Source organism: Tursiops truncatus, chromosome 13, assembly GCF_011762595.2.
Source record: "Tursiops truncatus isolate mTurTru1 chromosome 13, mTurTru1.mat.Y, whole genome shotgun sequence".
In the NCBI taxonomy this organism is placed as follows: Eukaryota; Metazoa; Chordata; class Mammalia; order Artiodactyla; family Delphinidae; genus Tursiops; species Tursiops truncatus.
In genome coordinates this window covers 993,892-1,015,303 of record NC_047046.1, presented here as the reverse complement: position 1 = coordinate 1,015,303, position 21,412 = coordinate 993,892, and the positions used below count along the sequence as shown (strand labels likewise).

Here is a 21,412-nt window from a genome sequence, read left to right as displayed (position 1 = left end):
CCCCGTCTCCCCGCACGGTTTGTCTGGTTCTGAGGGGTGACTTCCTCGGCTCCCGCCCCCTTTCCGCGCCGCCTCCTCACTCCGCCCTCCGGCTGACCCTTCCTCCGGCTCGGCCAGCCCGCCTGCCCGCCCCTCGTCCCGCCCACAGCGCCGGCAGCCGACCCCGCCCCCCCGGGATGGGCGGCCCCGGGGGCTTCCGAGACCTCCTCCGGAGGCCCCAGCCGGCGCGCAATAGGCGCTGCGGCGGGAGGAGCGAGCGCACACCCGCTCCCTCGTCCTCGCAGCGCCCCCAGGGCAACCTCCGCTCTCCACAAACCCGGCGCCCGCTCCGCCGCCGGCCCATCGGCCCGCGCCCTCGCCTTGCCGGTCTAGCCCTCACCGCCGTCTCCACTCCTCCCGCTCCGCCGACGTCACGTCGGGCGCCAACGCGCAGCTGCGAGCGCGGGGCGCGCGTCCCTTCCGGCTCGCCGTAGCAAGCGCGCCGCCGCTTCCTGCGGCCGGGCCCCGGATGTGTCGAGCGGAACGGTGCCTCTGGGCCCGGTCCCCAGCCCCAGCCCGCCGTGGAGGAGCGCGGCCCAGACCCGGGGTAGGTGTGGGCGCGGCGGGGACAACGGGCCGGGGGTCTTATGGCCTGCGCCCCGGCCTCGGTTCCCCCTGGAGCCGCGGGGGCGCGGGGCTCCCGGGAGGGAGGCCCCGCGCGGCGCTGGCTGTGGGACGGGACGGGCTCGGCGCCGGGACCGGTCGGCCGTGAGGCGGGCCGGCGGCGGCCGGGGGCGCTGCGGGCCCGCTGCGGGCCGGCCCGTTCCTCCCGGTGAGTGGGCCGTGGGGCCGCGGGGCGCCTCGCATTGTTTTCTGTGCGTGAGATTCAAGTCAGGTCTGTTGCTTTCTTTTGGTCTCGTGGTCCGGGTTCGATGCCCGACCCTCTCCGCAGCATGGGGATGGCGCGGCTTTGCTTCTTCGCGCGAGGTGTCCCGCGCAGGTGTGGGCAAAGGTGCTGAGGGAGAGTGACTTGTCAGACGCGTCGGCCAGGGAGCCCTGCGGCGCCGCGGCGTGCGGCCGCCTCCAGCCCCCCTCCCTCGCCCACTTGCAGCTCTCAGCTGGCTAAGGCTTGTCGCCCCCGGGGTCTTGGCGTTGCCCGCACCCTCCGCCCGGAACACCTTCCCGCAGAGATCTGCCGCCCACATCTCTGCTCAGACGCCACCTCCTCAGTCGGAGAAGAATAACCTAGCAGCGGGCTAGTAGTGATTATCCCGGGCGTTATAGATGAGTTTTATTCTCTTCGCTTATTTGTATTTTCTGGTGAATTTTTTTTTTTTACCTGATATGTGCAATAAAATGGTTTTTGTAATTTTTTTTTAGCGGAACCAATGAAATATAAATATGCTTTCTGAATGGTTGGAAAAAAATACATCTTAAAACTCTAAATCATTCTACCACCCAAAGATAAGCACACTTAGCAGTTTCTTTGTGGCCCCTTGTTCTATGCGTGTAATTTTTTTTTAATAATGGGGATTGTACAGTGTAATTCTATGTGCTTTTAAAAACATGTAGTTAGCATGATCAGGTGCCATGAAATCCTCTACAGCAGTTGCTGTTAGTGGAGTAGTATTAGTGAACCGTCCTCTACTTAATTTCTTGTGTTGGATCCCCTCTTTCTTGCCTATCCCAGGCCGTGGCTTTAATATCCTCGTGTTGCCTTCAGTTTATCTTCTTTTCAGAGTATTCTCATCAACGTACAGCCCCTCCCTCCAGCTACCGTTACCCTTTCTAGGGCTTAGCTTCCTTTTATACCAGAATTAGGAAGAATCGCGAGCTCCCTATCACTACTTCCTCTTCTCATTTCTCTTGAACGTTGGTTCAAGCTAAGCTTTTGGTCCCACCTCGCCTCTGAAACAGCTCCTCTTGGGGTTAGGTGACACCGTATTGCCAAGTCCCCCTGTTGGCCGCCTTTGACTGGGCCTCCCATGGCTTCCTTGAATCGCTGTGCCCTGGTGGCACTGGGACACAACTCTGTTGATTGTCCTTTTACCTTGATGGTTGCTCTCCTCAGCCTCCTTGCTGGTTCCTTCTCATCTCCCTAACTTACGCAAATTATAAGGCCTCGAGGTGGTCCTCTCACCTCCTCTCTGGTCTGTACACTGGGTGATCTCATCCCGTGTCACGACTGGGTCACTTGTCAGCACATCCTGAATGTGTTCTCCTGGCAGGATCTTCCAAACAGCCACTTTTACATGTGTGAAACCTGCTTATACACTGCTGCATCTCAGTCAGAGGCAGCGCCATCTTCCTGTTGCTCAGGACAGAGCTCCTTGTGTGGTCTCTGCGTTCCTTCCACGTTCCAAATTTGATTGGTCGGCACTTTAAAAATTGATCTCAAACCTGACGGCTTCTCACTGCCTTCTTGGCTACAGCTGTCATTTAAGCCCCCCGGGTCATCTCGCCTGGGTTATTCCAGTGACCTCCTTCCTGCTCACCTGAGCTGAGCTGCTCTGCAGTTGACTCTGAGCACAGATTCGGGTGATGCACTGCTTTGTTCAGAGCCCTCCATCGTTTCTCATCTCCCTCAGAAAAAAAGCCAAAGTCCTGAAGGCAGTTTATGAGGCCCCTTGTGCCCAGGTCCCTGCTGCCCCTGTGACGTCATGTCCTGACCCCACTCGTTGTCACCTGGCTCCTGCCACACCCAGCTCAGGCCTGGGCACACTTCGGCTCTGCCTGAAACGTCAGGTTCCCACGTGCCACGGGTCTGCCTCTCACTGAGTTCTCTTTTCAGCAGTTCCCTCCTCAGAGAGGCTGCTGGATAACCCAGCGCCTTGCCCACTCGCCCGCGTGCTCCATCCCTTACCCTGAGCTGCGCCACTGCACTGATGGTCTGGCACTCACCGCTTTGTGCGTTGGGGCAGGAGCTATGCTTTGTTCGCTGTCATACACACAGTGCTTCAAATCGTGTCTGATGGCGTACGTGCTTAATAAACATTTGTTGAGTAAATAAGTTAATGAACACATTCCTTTCTAAAGCAGGTGGATTTGGTAGGGACCTAGGCATGCAAGCGTAATTAGAAATTGTAGGGGTTGCTGAGGAATAGACTTCGCATGCTCTCAGAGGAGGGAAATTGGCTTTTCTAGTAGAGACTTAATGCACGAGGTGAGGTTTGGATTTCGTAGGTAGAAATGAAGAGAATTGAATTTGACTCCTGCAGTTGGAGATGGGAGCTCCGGAGGCCATTGAAGGAAGGGTTCAGCTGCTGGATCTTGCATTCAGGGGGCCCTGGGTGAAGTTAGACGTCCTGCACAGGCAGCGTGGTGTCCTTCACGTGGACCATTCACCGGGGCCGTCCGTCTTATGTCTTGAATTCTCTCGTTGGCATTCTCTCTGCACTGCTACCCGCACCCCCAGGGTCCCGCGTTCCCAGTGTGGCGGCAGTGAGCGCCTGCAGGGCGAGCAGCTGACTGCGGCTGCGGCCTCACATCTTGCTCTGGGGCTGCCTCTGCTCCTCAGCCCCCTGTACAGGGACTACGCACCGCTGCCTTTCAGAGTCAAGACCCTGGCCCTTAGACTTTTCTTCTGCGTAGAGCATCCTTTGGGCCTGTTATCTCAGCCCCACCCCTTCTGTGTTTTTTTTTGCTTTGTTCTAACCAACAGAAATTTTTATCCTGTTTAGGCGCACTATTGTAGAAATAAATTTAAAAAATCATTTATGTTCTGAGTGGAAGGGAAGGTCTTTGCATATCCTCACTTTGCTGTTTTACTTAGCTTTTTTTTTTTTTAAATATACGTTTAATAGTATTCACTTTTTGGAGTAGAATTCAGAGAATTTTGACAGATGTGTAATTTCCATGACAATTGGGATACAAAACAATTCCTTCCCTCCCAGCAGTTGCCTTGTGCTGCCACTCTGTAGTGAACTCTTTCCCCAGCCCTCGGCAGCCTCTGACCCGTGAGTGTGTGTTTTCTGTGTTTTTCAGGATGTCAGCTACAGGAACTCACACAGCGTGGAGCCTTTTGAGTCTGGCTTCTTCCACTGAGCGTAATGCCTTTGAGATTCATCCAGGTTGCTGCGTGTACCAAGAATGTCCCTTTTTGTGGAGTAGTAGGTCCACAGTGTGGATGGACCGCGGTTATCCATTCACTCGTTGAAGGACATTTGGATTCTTGCCAGCCTTTTAATACAAGTAATGAATGAACAGTTTACATTGCATTACAGTCAGACAGTACAGAAGCACCCCAAGCATGACGAGGTTCCTCTTTGCTCTTTCTCCTCCTTCTTGACTTCCCCAGACTGACTGATTTGGTATCCATTTCTTTATTTACTTTTAAATTTAAAAAAAAATTTTTTTTTTTTTTGGCCATGCCACGTGGCTTGCAGGATGTTAAGTTTCCCGACCAGGGATTGAACCCAGACCCTCAGCAGTGAAAGCACCGAATCCTAACCTGTGGACCACCGGGGAATTCCCCGGTATCCATTTCTTTTCAAAGTGTATTCTTGTAAACAGCATATAGTTGAGTCTTATTTTCTTAATCTAGATTGTGACTTTAAGATTTTTATTTGATATTTGGTCTATTTAATTTTTTTAATATAAATTTATTTTACTTATTTTTGGCCGCGTTGGGTCTTCATTGCTGCACGCGGGCTTTCTCTAGTTGCGGCGAGGGGGGGCTACTCTTGGATGTGATGCGAGGGCTTCTCATTGCGGTGGCTTCTCTTGTTGCGGAGCACGGGCTCTAGGTGCGCAGGCTTCGGTAGTTGTGGCTCACGGGCTCTAGAGTGCAGGCTTAGTAGTTGTGGCGCACGGGCTTAGTTGCTACACGGCATGTGGGATCTTCGTTCCCAGACCAGGGCTCGAACCCCGGGTCCCCTGCATAGGCAGGCGGTTTCTTAACCACTGTGCCACCAGGGAAGCCTCTGTTTAACTTTTAAATAAACACTTTGGAATAACTTTAGATGTACAGAAAATTTGCAAAAATAGGTTTCTTTCTATATATTAGAAGCTACATTCTCTGTGAGGGTGATATCTCCCACAAGAGGATCAGAATTGGTTCTTGAGAGGAAGGTGAGAAAAAATTAGGTATGACAGTGGTTTGTGGCATCCCAAAGAGTCATAGTACTTCACAGATACACAGCATAGCTATGGTTTACAACTTCACGGGGGACGGTCGGGAGAGAAATGCCTAAATAGGCTTCTTAGGGGGACAATGGGGAAAAAAAGGTTGAGAAATAGCAGCAGAATAATGAATTGGGCGTTTGTAGCTTTATTAGCTGGTGTTTAAGGAAGCACTTCTTCAGTTTGTCTTGAATGTTCCTCTCAAGCTAAGATAGATCCCACCTGGCATAGTACAGGGGGCGCTGGCCCATCGGGTTAAGGACCCACCACCAACACCATGATTTTAATCAGAAGGGACGCTGGGGACATGAAGTCTGGGTTTCCGTTTGCACTGCAGCCTGAGAGAGGTCAGGCCTGTGTAGTAGCACATGGTGTAGTGCACCCTTAAAACCGAGTTTTAAAACTCAGTTTAGTCCATTTTATATCTTTTGGAACTTACGTATTTTAGGAACTACTATGGAACCTTCATAACCTGCTCTGAGGTGGGAGAAGAATGAGTGTTTTGTTGGCCAATAGGACTTTTGTTAAGTGGCATCTGGTGTTACCATCTTAATAGATGCTAACATTTTACTATGAAAAATTTCAAAGATACACAAAGATTGAAAGAATTTTATAGTAAACACCTAGATACCCACCACCTAGTTTTCTATTATTAACATTTTACTGACCTGCTTTATCACACATTCATCTATCCATCCATCTTTTAAAAATTTGGGGGAGCAATTCAAGATGAGTGAAAGCATTGTTTTTAATGTGTTTAATTTGAGCCTCTTTTTTACTCCCTCTCGCAGAGGTAGTTGGTCCATTTTGGGGGTGTCTATCAAGTTACTTAGGGCCGCACAAAGACAACTTATATAAAAAGCCCTTGAATACAGGTTACCAGGGAGCGGAGGGCAGAGAGCATTCTCCACAGAGGGGAGTTCTGGAGGGCGGCGGTGCTTTTTCAGGGAAAGAGGGAGGGTTCACGTGGCTGCACGTGGGGTGTCTGGGGGTGAAGGTCCTTGTGGTGTAGATGCCACCGCTCTGCTGATGGGAGTCAGTCTCCATCCCCGCCTGGGCTCCCCCTGAATCGCTTTCTCACAAAACTGAGATGTGGTGGTGGTGCCTGGAGGCCGCGGACCTCAGACTCCCCCGGCCAACGCTGCCTGCGATTCAGCCCCGCAGAGGCCTGCTCCGTGTGGTGACGCGGCCCCCACGGTGCCCTGAGTGGCGTCCTTCACCCTGGCCTTTCTTAACCCGCCTGTGCCTGTTACTAGGCCTCCAGTCTTAACTCTGCAGGTTTTCTAGAGTGTCAGTGTGTGCGCAGCAGCATCTCTGTTTGAGGAGAGCCTCAGGTTGAAAGGAGAAGCTTTACTTCGTCTTGGATTTGTTTGTAGTCCCATCGCTGACTTGACTTTGAGATACAAATGGTGTTAAACGATGGCATGAGTTTATTTATTTCAAAGATGGAGATGAAACCGCTGAGAACCACTGTCCTAAAATCTCCTAACCTTTCTCTCTGTCTTCCGTCACCACCCCGGGCAAGGCTGTGTACATTGCTGCTTGTTCTGCAGAGCTCTCTGCCCCTAGTTTTCCTCCATTCTGCCAGGATGTCATTGTTTTTAGGCCATTTCAGGAGACAGGAAATGTGTTTTAAGGAAAAACCATGAGTTGATACTGACTCCCTCTTCTCATCCAGCATCATGGAGTTGATCCGTGCCTTCCTTCCCCGTTCCATTGGTGATTATTTTGTCCTTTCCAGAGTTAGATTTGCTTCTGTTTGCGTTCAGTTTTAGGGAGCTCTTCATCCCTATTGATTTAATTTTGCTTTTTGAACGTGTAACACTTTAACATGATTCTAAAAGTCAAAATGATATGAGATGGTGTACTCAGAAGCGCCCCTTCCTCCACTGTCCTGCCAGTCTGCTTGCACCCACCCCCTTCATTTCTGGCTTATTCTTCCTGAGTTCCTTTTTTGCAAAAGTAAGCAGGTATTTATGGGGTGTTATTGCTTCCAGACTCTTTAGTGGACATAACTAGGAAATATATTTTTTAAGAAAGAAATATATATATAGATATGTATGTATCTGCTTATTTTTATTGGAATATAATTAACATACAACATTATATTAGTTTTAGGTGTCCATCATAATGATTTGACATTTGTGTACATTGCAAAATGGTCACCACATTAAGTCTAGTTACCATCTGTCGTCATACAGAGTTACAATTTTTTTTTTTCTTGTGATGAGAATTTTCAAGATTTACTCTCTCGGGGCTTCCCTGGTGGCACAGTGGTTGAGAAACCGCCTGCCAGTTCAGGGGACATGGGTTTGAGCCTTGGTCCGGGAAGATCACACATGCCGCGGAGCAGCTGAGCCCGTGCGCCACAGCTACTGAGCCTGCGCTCTAGAGCCCGTGAGCCACAACTACTGAAGCCCACGTGCCTAGAGCCTGTGCTCCGCAACAAGAGAGGCCACCGCGACGAGAAGCCCGCGCACCGCAACGAAGAGCAGCGTCTGCTCGCCGCAACTAGAACAAAGCCCATGCGCAGCAGCAAAGACCCAACGCAGCCAAAAATAAATAAATAAAATTAAAGAAAATAAAGATTTACTCTCAGCAATTTTTGAATATGCAGCACAATATTACTGACTACAGTTCCCAAGCTCTACCTCCCCAGGACTTATTTATCTTACAGCTGGAAGTTTGTACCTTTTGATCCCCTTTAACCCACTTCGCCTACCACCCAGCCCCCACTGCAACCACCAACTTGTTCTCTGTATCTGTGAGTTTTGTTTAGATTTCACATACAAGTGAAATCATACAGTGTTTATCTTTCTTTGTCTGACTTATTTCACTTAACATAATACCCTCAGGTTCCATCCATGTTGTTGCAAATGGCAGGATTTCATTCTTTTTTATGGCTGAGTAATATTCCATTGTATATCTCTCCATATCTGTCTCTCTATATAGCTCACATCTTCTTTGTCCATTCATTTATTGATGGGCACTTAGGTTGCTTCTCTGTCTTGGCTATCGTAAATAATGGTGCATATGAACCATTATAGGGGTACCTGTAACTTTTCAAATTAGTGTTTTTGTTTTCTTCAGATACAGTGGAATGGCTGGTAATAGAATTGTCATATGGTAGTTCTGTTTTTAATTGTTTTTGAGGAAGCTCCATACTGTTTTCCATAGTGGCTGCACCAGTTTACCGTCCCACTAACAGTGCCTGAGGGTTCCCTTTTCTCCACATCTTTGCCAACATTTGTCATTTGTGGTCTTTTTGATAATAGGTGTGAGGTGATACCTCGTGGTTTCGATTTGCCTTTCCGGTGTGAAGTGGTATCTCGTGGTTTTGATTTGCATTGCCTGATGATTAGTGATGTTGAGCATCTTTTCACGTATCTGTTGGCCGTCTGTTTCTTCTTTGGAAAAGTGTCTATTCGGATCCTCTGTCCATTTTTCAATTGGATTTTTTTTTGTTGTTATTGAGCTGCATGAGTTCTTTATATATTTTGGATGTTAACCCCTTATCAGATATATGATTTGCAAATATCTTCTTCTATTCTTCCTATAAAAAGATTGCCTTTTTATTTTGTTGACGGTTTTCTTTGTTGCACAGAGCTTTTAAGTTTGATGTCTCCCATTTGTTTATTTTTGCTTTTGTTGCCATTGCCTTTGGAGTCAGATCCAAAAAAAAATAAAAAAGTCTCCAAGAGAGATGTCAAGAAGCTTAACCACCTGTGTTTTCTTCTAGGAGTTTTATGGTCTCTGGTCATACATTCAAGTCATTAATCCATTTTGAGTTAATTTTTGTGTATGGTGTAAGATAGTGGTCCAGTTTTATTTTTTTGCATGTGGCTGTTCAGTTTTCCCAACACCATTTATTGAAGAGACTGTTTCTTTCCCATTGTATTTTCTTACCTCCTTTGTCATAAATTAATTGACCATATATGTGTGGGTTTATTTTTGGACCTTCCGTTCTGTTCCATTGATCTGTGGGTTTGTTTTTATGCCAATACCATACTGTTGTGACTACTAAAACTCTGTGATATAGTTTGAAATCAGGGAGCTTGATGCCTCTAGCGTTGTTCTTCTTTCTCAAGATTACTTTGGCTTTTCATGATCTTTTGTGGTTCCATACAAATTTTTAGATTGTTTGTTCTATTTCTGTGAAAAATACCTTTGGGAGTTTGATAGGGATTGCGTTGAATCTGTAGATTGCTTTAGGTAGTATGGACATTTTAACAATGTTAATCCTAATCTGAGAGCACAGGATATCTTTCCATTTACTTGTGTCATCTGCAGTTTCTTTCATCAGTGTCTTACAGTTCTTAGTGTACAGGTCTTTTACCTCCTTGGCCAGAAAATTCCTAAGTATTTTATTCTTTTTGATGCAATTGTAAATGGGTGTTTTTCTTAACTTCTCTAATAATTCTTAGTATATGAAAATGTAACAGATTTTTGCTTATTGATTTTGTATCCTGCAACTTTACTGAATTCATTTATTAACTGTAACAGGTTTTTGGTGGAGTCTTGAGGGTTTTCTGTACATCATATCGTGTCATCTGCAGATGGTGACGGTTTTACTTCTTTCTGATCTTGGATGCCCTTTTATTCCTTTTCCCTGTCTAATTGTTCTGGCTAGGGCCTCCAAAAGTGTGTCGAATAAAAATGGCAAGAGGGGGCACCCTTGTCTTGTCCTGATATGAGAGGAAGTGCTTTCAGCGTCTCACTGTCGAGTATGATGTAGCTATGGGCTTGTCATATGTGGTCTTTATTACGTTGAGGTATGTTCCCTCTGTACCCACTTTGTTAAGAGTTTTTATTCTAAATGGATGTTGAGTTTTGTCAAATGCTTTCTCCGCTCTATTGAGATGATCATGTGATTTTTATCCTTCCTTTTGTTAATGTGGTGCAACACGTTGATTGATTTGCTCATGTTGAACCATCCTGCATCTCTGGAATAAGTCCCAGTTGATCACGGTGTATTATCCTTTCAATGTATTGTTGAATTCAGTTTGCTAATATTTTGTTGAGGATTTTTGCATCTGTGTTCATCAGGGATGTTAACCTGTAATTTCTCTTTTGGTGGTGTCCTCGTCTGGTTTTCGTATCGGTAATGCTGGCCTCGTAAAATGAATTTGGGAGCGTTGCCTCCTTTTCATTTTTTGGAAGAGTTTGAGAAGGATAGGCATTAAATCGTTTTTGAATGTTTGGTAGAATTCATCAGTGATGCCATCTGGTCCTGGACTTTTGTTTGTTGGAATGTATCTGTTTATTTATTTATTTTTGGCTATGTTGGGTCTTCGTTGCTGCATGCGGACTTTCTCTAGTTGCAGTGAGTGGGAGCTACTCTTCGTTGCAGTGCGCGGGCTTCTCATTGTGGTGGCTTCTCTTGTTGTGGAGCACGGGCTCTGGGCGCGTGGGCTTCAAGTAGTTGTGGCTCGCGGGCTCTAGAGCGCAGGCTCAGTAGTTGTGGTGCACGGGCTTAGTTGCTCTGTGGCATGTGGGATCTTCCCGGAGCAGGGCTCGAACCCGTGTCCCTGCATTCTTTTTTTTTTACAAAAATAAACAGGGCTTCCTTGGTGGTGCAGTGGTTAAGAATCCGCCTGCCAGTGCAGGGGATGTGGGTTCGATTCCTGGTCCAGGAAGGTCCCACGTGCCATGGAGCAACTAAGCCCGTGCACCACAACTACTAAGCCTGTGCTCTAGAGCCTGCGAGCCACAGCTTCAGAGCCTGTGTACCACAACTACTGAAGCCCACATGCTCTAGGGCCCCCATGCTGCAGCTACTGAGCCCGCGTGCTGCAAATATTGAAGCCCGCACGCCTAGAGCCCATGCTCTACAACAGGAGAAGCCACTGCAGTGAGAAACCCGTGCACCGCAATGAAGAGTAGCCCCTGCTCACTGCAACTAGAGAAAGCCTGGGTGCAGCAATGAAGACCCAACACAGCCAAATAAAAATAAAAATAAATGAATGAATGAGTGCAGGAAAGGTATGTCTCTGTCCTTCCATGAATTAGTCCATCTGTCTGTCTTTCTTTTCCCCTTTCTTATACAAAGTTATTTCCCCATATATAGTCTTTTTACACTTTGTTTATGTGATTTAGCAGTATACGTTCTGGAAATTGCTTTATACCAGTTCATGGAAATCTTCCTCATTCTTTTGTACAGCTACGTAGTACTTCATTAAGTGAATGTACTGTAATATAGTCAACCAGTCTCTGAAATATTATGGCTGTGCAGTTTATTTCCGGTATTTTGCGTTTGCAAATAATGCTGTAGTGAATAAACATTGCGCTTGTGTGTTTTCATTTTGGAGGTGGATATTCACGGTGAATGTGTAGTGGGATGCTGGGTTGAAGAGTAAGAGCATGTGTAGTTTCTTCTTCTTTTTGGCTGTGCTGGGTCTTCCTTGCGGTGTACAGGCTCTTCGTTGTGGTGCGTGGGCGTCTCTAGTTGTGGCGTGTGGGCTCAGTAGTTGTGGCATGAGGGCTTAGTTGCTCCACGGCATGTGGGATCTTAATTCCCCGACCAGGAATCAAACCCGCGTCCCCTGCATTGGAAGGCAGATTCTTAACCAGTGGACCACGAGGGAAGTCCTGAGCATGTGTAGTTTTGGGTAAATGGTGCCAGGTCCCCTTGTAGGGTTGTACAGCTTAACATCCCACAGCAGAGTTGAGAGGGCCTGGTTCCCACAGTCTCACCAACAGAGTGTGTTGTCTGGCTTTTGAATTTTGTTAGGCTGATAGATGAGAAATGATATTTCAGCTTAGCTTTAATTCATATTTCTTTCATTATGAGTGATGGATTTACAAGTGAATGTGCTTGAAAAATTCAGCCTCAAGTCTTACCTTGGAGTTTTACTTTGTTTTACTGATTTTTGCAATAGAAAATCCCATTTCATAAATACAGGCTAGGCGTGAGTGAAATGAATCAGGCGTTTGGTTCGTTACATGTGAGCAACCTTGTAGAGAGAGTCATAGTGTTTTGGTGGGTTTTGATGTTAGTCAAGAAGGCCAAGCCTGGGTTCTGGTTGATGCTGGTAATTGTGTTAGGAAGTTGTGGAGCTGGCTTTATTTCTGGCAGGCCAGGCCTTCTCTGGTTTCTGCCTCTGCATATCTTCATGGCCTGTGAGGGGCTCTTTGATGCAGACGCTGCGCTTTGGATGTGGGCTTCCTCCCGTTCAGAAATGGCCCTCTTGATGGTGCAGTATAGAAATGCTTCCCCACTCTAACAGCAGTGCTCCCTGGGTGGTGAGCGGTGCCTGGCCCTTGGCTGTGGTGTGGGAGGCGCGTCGACTGTGGCGATGAGCGCAGTGAGCCTGGCGGCCTGGGGCTTCTGCTCAGCTCCCGCTTCTTGTTGCCGGCTGGGATGTGGCCCAGTGTGGCCAGTACTTGGATATTTCTAATGAATGAAGCTGACAACTTGCGTTTTTTATGTGAAATCTCCTGGTATAAAAATATCAATTGAAATGAATCCAAACAGCAGATGACATCATACAGACTAAAACCGTGTCTTCGGTCTGCATAGAGCCAGGGCGGCCATGATTGCCAGCATCTCCTGCCGAGCGACTTGGGGACTCCCCACCCAGTGTGGCGTAATGGCCCTCTGAGCCCTGGCTCTGTCTGTCTCCTCGGCCTTGGTCTTCAGCACGCTAGTATTCTAGCACTTTCCCCTCCTCTGCTTTTCCCATGCTCACTCGTTTACTCACCAAGCACCTACCGGGTGTCTCTCATATGCCAGGCTCTGTTCTGGGTGCTGGTGGTTCATCAGTGAGCCCAGTCAGACAGCCTCCCTTACACGACACGCTGTTATGCTTGGCCAAAGACGTTTCTTTTAACGTGTACAGAGAGAGCTAGAAATATGTACACGCCCATATATGTGTTGTCGTGTCGAGAGTTTAAAAACGTGTATACGTGTAATATATATGCTACACGTATGTTTGGCTTTACTCCAGTTATATAATTTAAGTACGTACAAGCGTTTCCTCATTCTTTTAGTGGCTGCCTCTAAAGGGTGGTTACACCAGATTTTGTTAAAAGTTCCCCATAGGTGAGCATTTACATGTTTCAAATTTGACATTATAAATAATATTATAATGAACACCTTTGGACAACTGTATATTTGTGTGAATAGATCCCTAGAGGTGGAGTTCCTTGATCAGTGTACATTAAAACTGTGATAGGTAATGCCGCGTTACCCTCCAGAAAGCTATAGCTGTGCTTTACTTCCCTCATTTGTGTATGGCGGGATCGCCATTTCCTAGCAGCCTTACTAAACCTGAATATTACCAGTCTTTTGATCTTCACTAACCTGTCAAACAACAAATAATTGTCTCACTTTATTTCATATTTTGTTATTAATGAGGTTAAGCATTTTTGATGTTTATGTGTCATCTGAATTTCTTGTAGGATTTCTGGTTTAGCCTCTTTTCTTGGGTTGTTTGGCTCTTCTTGATTTGTGGGAATTCTTAAGAATGGATAACCTTTTGTCATATAGGCTTCAAATTTTTTTTTTTTTTTTTGCGGTATACGGGCCTCTCACTGTTGTGGCCTCTCCCGCTGCGGAGCAGAGGCTCCGGACGCGCAAGCCCAGTGGCCATGGCTCACGGGCCCAGCCGCTCCGCGGCACGTGGGGTCTTCCCAGACCGGGGCACGAACCCGCGTCCCCTGCATCGGCAGGCGGACTCTCAACCACTGCGCCACCAGGGAAGCCCATAGGCTTCAAATATTTTTAATCAATCTCACTTTTTTATTGTAATGTTCTTCTTTAGTAAGGTTGTCAGTTGTTAATGCTTTTTAAAAATAAATATTGTTTCTAGGTTTCACGCCATGTTTAGGAAACTCTTCATTACTGCAGGATTATAAAGATATTCTCATATGTTTCAAAATATTTTTATGGTTTGATTTTACCCCCTTGAGTAATTTTTGTGAATGGTGTGAGGTGCAGGGGTGGGCGGGGCTCAGGGGGTGGATCTGACTTTTATTTTTCTAAATGGATCGATCTAAGAAAGTTTGGATTTTAATTCTCTAGCTTCAGGACTTCTCTGGCTGTCCAGTAGTTGAGACTCCACGCTTCCACTGCAGGGTGTGCAGGTTCGATCCCTGGTCAGGGAACTAAGATCCCACGTGCCGCAAAGAGCAGCCAAAATATAAATAAAAAAATAAATAAGTGATAAAAAAATAATTCTTTAGCCTTCCAGAAAGCTGTTGTGAACTTTAGTAATGCTCTAAAAAGACTTCTTATTTTAAACATCTCGACAACAGTCAGAGAGGTTTAAAAATAGCATCTGTCTGTGAGAGGCCTTTTTCTCTGTGGTCTGCAGCTCTTGGTGAGGCATGGATTTGTGGGCCCCACGAAACCCTGAGAGGCTCACCGGGTGGACCATTGCTGGAGGTGGCAGGGAGGCAGGGACAGATATGTCAGCGGGGTCTTGTGTCTTAAGGCAGAGAACTGCGGGAGTTTGTGCGATAGGCTGGAGTGGAGGGTGTGGCGTCTCTTCTATTGCAAAGTGTTTTCTTTTTTTCTTTAAATTGAAATATAGTTGATTACAATATTGTGTTAGTTCCAGGTGTACTAATGATTTGACATGTGCGCACATTATGAAACGGTCACCGTGATGAGTCTAGTAGCCATCTGTCCCCGTACAAAGTGTTATTACAGTGTCACTGACCATATTCCTTATGCTGCACCTTACATCACATGACTGACTTCTATAACTGGAGGCTTGTACCACTTAATACCCTTCACCCATTTCACCCACCTCTCATCCCCTCCCCTCTGGCAGCCACCTGTTTGCTCTCTGTATCTGTGAGTCTGCTTTCATGTGTTGTTTTCTTTATGTGCTGGATCAGCCAAGATGTGCCTGGCTCTTGCAGCCGGCAGGTGCGCCCCGGGCGCTGCTGGCATCCAGCACAGGGCGGAGTGCCCGCCACGTGTTCCCTGCAGTTAGCTTGTTGTTGTGCTCCCTCGGGGCCTCATCCCTGTGCTCCTGTGAACTGCCAAGCAGGACCGAGTCAGTGTGGCAAACAGCATGCCCCTGTCTTTGCCAAAGCGTGTCACGTGACCGCCGAGTCCAGGGCTGGGAAATGCACACCCGTGTTGTGACTGGCGGGAGAATCGGAGTGTGTGGTGAAGAGCACTGATGACTGTGGCACAAGCCAGTTAAGGACAAACTTGGAAAGCATAGAAAGGCAGCAGGGAAAAATCAAAGTGTACTCTGTCACATAGTCAGTATTAATACTGGTTTGCATAGACGTATCAAAGTTTATTGATGTTTATGGTTGGGCATGCCATCTTTCTGCTACAAATAACATTTCAGTCAGCATCCTTGTATATTGAACACAGCTCTGATCTTTTTTCTTAGGCTGATCTAGGAGTCGGATTATTGGGTCAGAAGACGTGAATGTGCTGTAAGATTCTTGTACCTACTGCCAAATTGCTCTCTGGAGTTTCCACTTGAAAATATTCCCAGACACTATTTGTGGCTTCTGTCCTCCCTTCACTCCCATCGTGTTCTGTCTGTTCCTTCTGCCCTGAGTTCATGCTCGTGCGTTCAAGCCCTGATCCACCCTCCTCCTCGTTCCCTTCTCCTCACTCTCCGTCCAGCCCGGGAGCTGTTGTTGATGTAGCAGAACTACCCAAAGCGGGAGCCTGGCCTGAGGGCCGGATCCGTCTGGGGGGATGACAGGGCTGAGAGGGAGACGGGTTTGGGAAGGGAGCAGGGCTCATGACCTGAGCTCCCTGCTCGTTGAAGGGGAAGAAGAGGCTTCCCAATCCCTAGCTGCCTGGACTCTGGGAGCCCCGAAAGAGAAGCTGGGGAGGGAGGCCCTGGGGGGCTGGGAGCATGTCCAGGCCTCAGCGGGGGGTGAGGGGGTGGGAGCAGCTGCTATGGGGACCCAGTTTCTTGAGCCCTTCCCCCCTCACTCTTTCCAGTTCTGACCTGGGGACCCCTGCCTACACCAAGGATGGGGCCCAGGTAGGTGTTTCTTAGGGTGGCCTCTTCCCGGCACCAGATGTGCCCCCTGTGTGATGTCAGCATTGCCCTGAGTGAGCAGCCGCCGCACAGACGGCGCCAGCCCCGCGTGGCCCCAGTGGGCGCTGCGCGCAGTGGTCTGAGGGCTTGTCCCCGCTCCTCGCAGGTTGCGGCGGTGCGCTGACGCGGCCCGCTGATCTCGACCTGGTCCTGGGCAGTGTCCTCCTCAAATCGTGAGCCAAACAGCCCGCTGCGGCTGCTGGCGGGCCTTACAGTTAGGGACATCGCCGCCACCAATTCAGGAGATGGTGGCTTTGCTTTCCACCGGGGTAACTGTACCATGTTCCGGGGGATGCTGTTTTAGATAAGTGGTTTCTTTACATCATAGTTGATTGGGTTTGTTTCTCCAACCTGACCGTAAGCTCACTGAAGTCAGGAACCTTTTTAAAAAGTCAACGTGTAGTTTACAGTTCTTTGAATTTGAACGAACACACTCATTCTTGTAACCATCGTCCCAAATCAACCAGTTCCACACCCCCAAGTTCCCACCTGCAGCCTGGCAGCGTCTGTCTAATCTGTCTCTGTGGTTTTGCCTGTTCCAGAATGTCTTGTCGTGTCAGTGGCCTGCAGTCCGTGGTCCTTGCGTCTGGCTGTGCTCCTTGGCGTCCTCGTGGTGTGGGTGTGTCTGTGGCTCGGCCTTTACGTTGCTGAGGCAGCCGCGTTGTGTGGCTCTTCCAGGTGTTTTATTCCTTCGCCAGGTGAAGGTCAGTATTTATGTGTCCATATGTCTCAGTAGATAGTTTTTTAATTTATATCTTTAACAGAGTCGTGGTTAAGTTGTACAATTAGTATGCTACTTTTTTCACTTAATAATATATCTGAAAAACTTTTCCATGTTTATAACATAGTCTCCATCTAGAACTTGAACATTGGATATTTCTGGTTACACTTCTTTTTACTTCTACTGTATTATTCTGTAATAAATATTTTTATGCATAATTTAAAAAAATTGGTAGGTGAATTTCCTTAGCAATTCCCAGAGGTTGGATTAGTAGGTCAAAGGTAATGGGGCCTGCTTCCCCACCGTTGTCGGCCACCCTGTTAGGCACGTTCTGAGCTCTGAGCCCTCAGAGATCTGCGCTGTCTCCCTCCACATTTTTTCAAGAGGTCAGTCATCACAACGTATTCCCCCCCCCCCCATTCTTTACCTTCCCCCTGGTTTTGTAAATTATTATATGTGACAGAGTTTCTTTCTGGCCTTTGTTCTCTCTTATCATCTTTGGTATTCTGGGAATGTATTTTAAGGAAATAATCTGAAATATGTCCTAATGTGTTTGTTTATTCTTTTTATTCTATTTTTGTGTTTGTTCTACACTAATCTTCCTCATAATGCTTGTTTAAAAAGATCAGGAACAAAAGCTCTTTTTTAAAACTTGATTGATTGATTGATTGATTGATTGGGCTGTGCCGGGTCTTAGTTGCGGCATGCATGCGGGATCCAGTTCCCTGACCAGAGATCGAACCCAGGCCCCCTGCATTGGGAGCACAGAGTCTTAACCACTGGACCACGATGGAAGTCCCAAAAGCTCGTCTTGAAAGCAATAAGCATGCCTCAGAGTCCCCCGCCCTTGAGTGTCCCACAGCTCACAGTCCCGCCCACGTCTGCTGGGCTGTCTGCTGGGGGCGAGGGTGGGAGAGGGCTCCTGGGATGATAATTAAGGCTGTGGTCCCGATTTCCCGTTTGGATGTGTTGGCTGCAGCTTGCCCATGGTCTTTAGACTCCATCTTCAGAGACGGTCATCAGAGCAGAGAGTGCCTTCTCCTGCTAGTCTAAGCAGGCACTGGTCTTTATGTTTCCCAGCCTTCACTTGTGCACCCGTGAGTTCTGTAGCTCTTGATTTCATACACATGCGTGTTTCAGCCAGGGGCCTGGGACTGTGGCAGCATTCATACAAATGTGTATTTTCACTTTTTAAGTCTTGTAACTTTCGGTTTATAATGTTTTTCATCCCTTGTCCGTTTTCTCCGTGAAATAACAGTGATGCCCTGAAGACGAAAGGATGCTCCTGCTTGTCTTGCGGGGAGGGCTGGAGGGAACACCAAGAAATGGGGAGCTAGGTGTGTCAGCAAAGACTTGAGAATTGTAATCGGGGGGAGGGTATTTCTGACCCAGCCAGTGGGGAGCAGACAGGCTGCGGCTGTCGTCCTGTTCCCAGCGGGGTCGCCCCCTTGCAGACAGCAAGGCTCCAGCCCAGGCTCCAGCCCAGTGTGACTCCAGCCACAGTGCGCCCTTGTGGGCGGCCTCCCTGCCTCACCTCGGAATTAGCCTCCTCCCGCTAGTCCTCTGCTTCCTCCCGTCCTTTCTCAGCGTCCTGTCCCCTCTCCCGCCCCCTTCCCTAGTCCGCGGCCCTCAGCACTCTTGGGGCCATGAGCCCCTTTAAAGCCATGTCCCAGCTCCCAGAGAGTTGGCGGACCCCTGACGGGGACTCTCCCGTCCTGGCTGCTCCCTTCTCTCCTGAGGTTTTCTTCTGGAAACACCCACCACCCCCAGGTGAGCTCGTAGAGAGGGCTGAGGTGCGAGGCTGGCACCAGGCCTGGGCCTCTCCCCCAGGAGCGCAGAGGGGCTCTGTGTGTTCACAGTCAAGTAACCCGGGGGTGTTTGCAGGGGCGTCGCACAGATGCTCATGAGAACTGCCAGCTGGTGAGGGGCGGTTCTCTTCTGATGACATGCGATGGTGGCATGTGTGGGAGCCACTGGCGGCCTCCTGGGCACCGTTCCTCCACTGGGAGAGATGGGCAGACTGCCCCAGCACGTGGCGGCACGGAGCAGGGCCACCGGACGAGGAATAGCCTCCCAGGAAGAAACATGCCTGTCACGAGCGCCAGCACCAGGTTCATATCCCGCTGGCCTTGAGCAAGTGATTGCCAGTTAGCTTCCTCGGGAGCTGGTTGGGACCACCCACCTGCTCCTGCCAGGCCATGTCCTGGCCCCAGGCACAGCAGTGACCCAGAAGGCCCTGTCCCTCCTCTGTGCTGAAGGAGATGGTCTCCAGTGCCATCTCATCGGGGCTCGATGACAGTAAGACAGTGGTTTGTATCAGATGCTGGTGGGAACATCCCTCCAGAGCATCTGTCCGGTGCTGCTAAATGGTACTCAGAATAAGTAGTGATCAGATGGTTATATTTGCCTCTAAGTAACTTGATTTTAACTGTGTTTTTTCAGCAGAGCATTAAGTTGGATAAAAAAGGAGGGCGATCATGCACCATGGCAGCGGCCCTCAGAATGTCCAGCACCAGCTGCAGAGGTCCAGGGCCTTCGCTGGCAGCGAAGGAGAAGAGCAGCAGGCCCGTCCCAACCCCCCGCAGTCCCCCGCCACGCCCTTTGCGCCGGCGGCGAGCCCGTCCGCGCCCCAGTCCCCCGGTTACCAAGTTCAGCAGCTGATGAACCGCAGCCCCGTGGCCGGGCAGAGCGTGAACATCGCCCTTCAGAATGTGGGGCCGGTGGTGGGAGGGAACCCCCAGATCACGCTGGCCCCCCTGCCGCTGCCCAGCCCCACTTCTCCGGGATTCCAGTTCAGTGCACAGCAGAGGCGGTTTGAGCATGGGTCTCCATCGTACATCCAGGTCACCTCGCCGCTGTCCCAGCAGGTGCAGACTCAGAGCCCCACCCAGCCCAGCCCCGGGCCGGGACCGGGCCTGCAGAGCGTGCGGGCGGGAGCCCCTGGCCCCGGCCTGGGCCTGTGCAGCAGCAGTCCCACCGGGGGCTTCGTGGACGCCAGTGTGCTGGTGAGACAGATCAGCCTGAGCCCGTCCAGTGGCGGCCACTTCGTGTTCCAGGAGGGCTCGGGCCTGGCGCAGATGGCCCCGGGCGCCCAGGTTCAGCTGCAGCACACGGGGGCGCCCATCACGGTCAGAGAACGGAGACTCTCGCAGCCCCACGCGCAGTCGGGGGGCACCGTCCACCACCTGGGACCTCAGAGCCCCGCGGCCGCAGGCGGTGCCGGCCTGCAGCCCCTGGCCAGCCCTGGCCACATCACCACGACGAGCCTGCCGCCCCAGATCAGCAGCATCATCCAGGGGCAGCTGATCCAGCAGCAGCAGGTGCTGCAGGGGCCTCCGCTGACCAGGCCTCTGCTCCCTGGGGTCGGGGGGACTTCGGCGTTTGGGATGACGTCCCCACCGCCCCCCACCAGCCCTTCCAGGACCGCAGCGCCCCCGGGCCTCTCCAGCCTTCCTGTCCCGTCTGCGGGGAGCGCGGGGATAAGAAAGGCTCCCAGGAAATTGGAAGAGATCCCCGCGGCCTCCCAGGAGCTGGCTCAGATGCGGAAGCAGTGCCTGGACTACCACTTCAGGGAGATGGAGGCTCTGAAGGCGGCCTTCAAGGAGTACTTGGTCGAGCTGTTCTTCTTGCAGCACCTTCAGGGAAACATGATGGATTTCCTAGCTTTCAAGAAGAAGCATTATGCCCCGTTACAAGCTTACCTTAGGCAGAATGATTTGGACCTGGAGGAGGAGGACGAGGACGAGGACGAGGAGAAGTCTGAGGTCATCAACGACGAGGTGAGGGGCGGCGCCCAGTCACCAGCAGGCCGGGCTGCTTGGCTGTGCGTGCAGGCAGCCGTGAATTGCACGTGATCTGTGAGCCTGGGGTGTTCATGAGATGCAGTTCATAAGGATTTGATCCAGGAGCAAATGGAAGATGCATTTGCTTTTTCCTTCATGGAAGGAAAGAGCTGCTCTAGTTAGGAGGACGGTGCAGAGTGGTGCTGTGAGTATTGCCGGTGCGTTTAGAACAGGGATGCTTCCCCGGTTTGGGGAGCCAACCTGGCCTGACCCAGCGTTCCCCTGTGCTCTGCTGGGTGTGTGGAGGTTGGCCAGCCCCGAAGGGCCTGCAGAAGCCAGGGGTGTGGACACCTTCCCGCTGGTTCCCCAGGTGTCACATTTTACTTACACAGGTTCACCCATTGGGATTCTCAACACCATGAATGTCATTTTCAAAGAAGGGATTTGAATCACTAGGTTGTTACAGTATATCAGTTATGATTTAAATCACTAGATACATTTATAAGGTATCTTCATGATTAAAATATGGTTATTGTGGCAAAGCAACTGAGAATTTTTTCAATTTTTAGATGTAGTCTTAGATTTGAGATCACATATTTAACTCACGCTGTTGCACATAGCTACTGAGTGGTATTTAAGATAGAATCTTTTTTAGATAGTGAACTTTTTGGGTACCTGGAATGGGTGCTTAATAAATAACCCCAATTGGGATTCTCAGTACCTTAGTGATTCCTAAGGTCCCTTATTGGTACTTCCTAGAGAAGGAAGCTGAGCAGACAGGGCGA

The 21,412-nt window shown here is 49.5% G+C and overlaps 1 protein-coding gene across 30 annotated transcripts in view; it reads left to right on the top strand.

Annotated features, from left to right (window-relative positions):
- Positions 1-257: 257 nt before the first annotated feature.
- The window catches only part of EP400 (E1A binding protein p400), a 115,352-nt gene continuing 94,197 nt past the window's right edge, over positions 258-21,412 (top strand). For 20 of the 30 annotated variants that reach the window (XR_012325083.1, XR_012325076.1, XR_012325074.1 and 17 more), the window contains exons 1-3: positions 260-586; positions 16,667-16,828; positions 19,288-20,624. Coding sequence is in view for 15 of the 30 variants with exons in the window: in XM_033836686.2 (XP_033692577.1) it covers positions 19,323-20,624 (1,302 nt within the window). In the remaining 15 variants the exon portion in view is untranslated. Of the gene's footprint in view, positions 587-3,963; positions 4,171-16,666; positions 16,829-19,287; positions 20,625-21,412 lie in introns of all 30 variants that reach the window. The other 10 variants (XM_033836692.2, XM_073789913.1, XM_073789912.1 and 7 more) reach the window with 7 other exon arrangements.